A 3,335-nucleotide genomic window follows, 5' to 3' on the forward strand; every position below is an offset into this window, starting at 1 on the left:
TTTGTTTTTTTTTTGTTTTTTGTTTTTTTTTACAGTCGAAATATTAAAATTTAAAATAGCCAGTTTTTTTTTTTCAATGAACATTTGTTGGTTCCTGTGACTGAATTTAGTGTGAAGCGCTCTTGGATCCTATAGATCTGATAAAACACTACATCCTTTAAGGCTACTTACCATTTTACTTCATAGTTTTGTTTTTCACTTGTAAAGCTGTGGGGTATTTGACAAAAGAATGATTATTTTTTGTAACACATAAATCCAGATAAAAATATTTCTTGACTAATATTTTTAACCCATAACCTTTAAGGAAATAGTTGTCATGTTATATCTTAATTTGTTTAAATATGTTTGATTAGTCCTGAAAAGTTCCAATTCTTCCTCTCAATGTTGAACTTTTGTTTTAGTTTGCTCCAGGCTATATGGTCGTGCTTGACTGCATTATCTATTAGTATTGTGGACTCGGCCATTTCAGCACAATGGACAGCGAAACCATCTTCGAATGTTGCTGTCCTGCAACATTTTGATGTGTCCCCAATTCAACACACGTGGATTATATGGATCAGCTACTACGGAAGAAGGCAGACAATTTTTCAGTCTTGTTTAAGACCTAATTATTGCATTCTGGTATGTTGATGTAGATAAGCAAGTAAAAGTTGCAGTACGATACTTCTCGGGGACTGGGGCTTAATTCCATGCCTCATTAAACGACATACACTTGTTTACTATCATTTTTGAGTGATCAAATCCTTTAATATACATTTACTTTTTAGCTATTTTTTTTCTTTATAAAACCTTTTCTTTTGTTGAAGAACATTGGTGTATTAAAGGCTTAAAGCATTTTGCGACTTGAAATGCACAGGTTTGGATTATTTTAAGGCTTTGTTGTTATAATAATAATAATAATAATAATAATAATTGTCATGATTTGTATGGCTTGGCAGTGAGAGAGAAACGCAGACAGAACCCAGGATGAAGATGATAATGAAGAATTTTAATGAACAGCTCGACAGTCCAGTAAACTGGCAGCACGGCAGAGAACCAAGCTAGCGCTTAACACCGGTAGCAACTGTAGAGTTAAGACTGATACTTGGAGCTGACGTCGACACAGGACTTAACCAGTTCTACTGTGACGACTAACACACTGACAGACTGACGCCGACAAAGACAAGGACCCGACAAGGAACACAGACAACAGGTGGAACTAAATACACAGGGAGGGTAATCACAGGAACGAGACACAGCTGGGATCAGTCAGGACAGGACAGACACTGAGACTTACAGGGGAAACAGAACTAAATAAACACAGAAAAACCTAAAAAATAACTACACAGAAAACATGGATCGTCATAATAATAATAATAATAATAATAATAATCTTATTATTATTATTATTATTATTATTAGTCGTAGTAGTAGTAGTCGCAGTAGTAGTAGGAGCAGTATTGCTTCATCTTGGCCAGACCTCCATTTTATATCTGTGTAGTTTTTCCATTTGAACTCATAGGGCCGCTGTTGACCACAGTGTCTAACAAACAGTGGGTTTGTTCCAGCGTCTCCTCCGCACGGTCGACATAATAAAGCAAGAACACGACGTGAAAGGATCGCTAAAGCCTTTGAGAGTTTTTGAGACCTTTTTCGGATCATCGCTGCTGCGTGAATGTTGCTGGTTTTGAAACCATCTTCATGAGCTGAATTTAGATCAACTTCATCGCCAAGAGTATAATCATCAGGATTTGTCAATGGAATATGACTCGGATAGAACAATGACGAGGCAAGTAACGCTGTTCATATTCGTCCTCTCCCTCGGCTTTGTGCTCGGGCAGGTGTCCTACACTGTACCGGAGGAAATGGCCAAAGGATCTTTGATTGGGAACTTAGCTCATGATTTAGGTCTGGAAATTAAACGTCTGACTTCAGGTAAAGCACGGATTTTTACTCGAGACAGCGACGAGTACTTCGAGCTCAACAGAGAAACGGGGGTCCTCCTTGTGAAAGAAAAAATTGACAGAGAGGCGCTCTGTAAAAAGACGACGCCGTGCGCTCTGCAATTTCAGATTATTTTGGAAAATCCGATGGAATTCTATAGTGTCACCGTCCAGATAACAGATATTAATGATAATCCGCCGACATTTGAAAAAAATGAAATTGATTTTAGGATAAGTGAATCGGCTGTTACTGGAGCTAAATTTGCTCTAGAGACAGCTGTGGATCTTGACGTTGGAATTAATGACCTCAAAAGCTACACTTTAAAACCAACACAGAATTTTGCGTTAAAGCTTCACAATAATCCTGATGGCAATAAAAACTTGGAAATGGTATTGCAGAAGCCGTTAGACAGAGAAAAACAGGAAAAGATAAATCTGGTGCTAACAGCTGTAGATGGAGGAGAACCACAGATGTCAGGAACGATGCTGGTTGTTATTACAGTGCTAGACGCTAATGATAATGCTCCAGTTTTCACACAACAGATATATAAGGCTAGCGTTATTGAAAATTCGCCTCAGGGAACAATTGTTACTACAGTTACAGCTTCAGATGCAGACGAGGGTTCCAATAGTAAAATAAGATATTCAATTAGAAACACATTAGATGACGTGAGGACAACGTTTAAAGTGAACCAGGAAAACGGCGAAGTAACTTTAATTGGAAATACAGATTTTGAAGAGTCGAGAAGTTATCAAATACATTTACTTGCTACTGATGAAGGAGGACTCACGGATTCTTGCAAAATTATTATTGACATACAAGACAAAAATGATAATGTACCAGAAATACATATAATGTCGAAGTCCACCATTATTTCAGAGGATGCAAAACTAAATACTGTTGTCACAATGATAAACATCGAAGACAAAGACTCGGAACAAAATGGAAATGTAAAGTGCTACATTGATGAGAATATGCCTTTCAATTTGAAATCATTAGCAAATAATTTCTATAGTTTGGTGACAGACAGCGAATTAGACAGAGAAAACCACTCAGAGTACGTAATTACAGTGACATGCTCTGATGAAGGAGTACCCTCCCTCTCCAGCAGCGTCACTCTCACCTTACAGATCTCTGATGTGAATGATAACACTCCTGTCTTTGAAAGAAGCTCTTACGAGGCCTACATTGTAGAAAATAACACACCAGGAGTCTCTGTATTTACAGTAAAAGCTACAGACGCTGACTGGAACCAGAATGCTCGTGTTTCTTATATCTTGGAGGCCTCCTCTGTTAACGGAGTGCCAGTCTCCTCCTACATTTCTGTTAGTGCTGATAGTGGAGTCATCCATGCAGTTCGCTCTTTTGACTACGAACAGATCAAAGATTTCCAGTTCTGTGTTAAAGCGCAG

At 38.1% G+C, this 3,335-nt stretch overlaps 2 protein-coding genes across 3 annotated transcripts in view; both read left to right on the forward strand.

Annotated features, from left to right (window-relative positions):
• The window catches only part of LOC103147442 (protocadherin gamma-A2-like), a 101,359-nt gene that overhangs the window by 6,369 nt on the left and 91,655 nt on the right, over positions 1–3,335 (forward strand). The window lies entirely within an intron of this gene.
• Positions 1,423–3,335, forward strand: part of LOC103147524 (protocadherin gamma-B1-like) — a 6,819-nt gene continuing 4,906 nt past the window's right edge. Inside the window, exon 1 of the mRNA XM_007565905.2 lies at positions 1,423–3,331. Coding sequence (XP_007565967.1) covers positions 1,737–3,331 — 1,595 coding nt within the window. The 5' untranslated portion in view covers positions 1,423–1,736. The remainder of the gene's footprint in view (positions 3,332–3,335) is intronic.

This window comes from Poecilia formosa, unplaced genomic scaffold, assembly GCF_000485575.1.
Source record: "Poecilia formosa unplaced genomic scaffold, Poecilia_formosa-5.1.2 Scaffold183, whole genome shotgun sequence".
NCBI lineage: Eukaryota > Metazoa > Chordata > Actinopteri > Cyprinodontiformes > Poeciliidae > Poecilia > Poecilia formosa.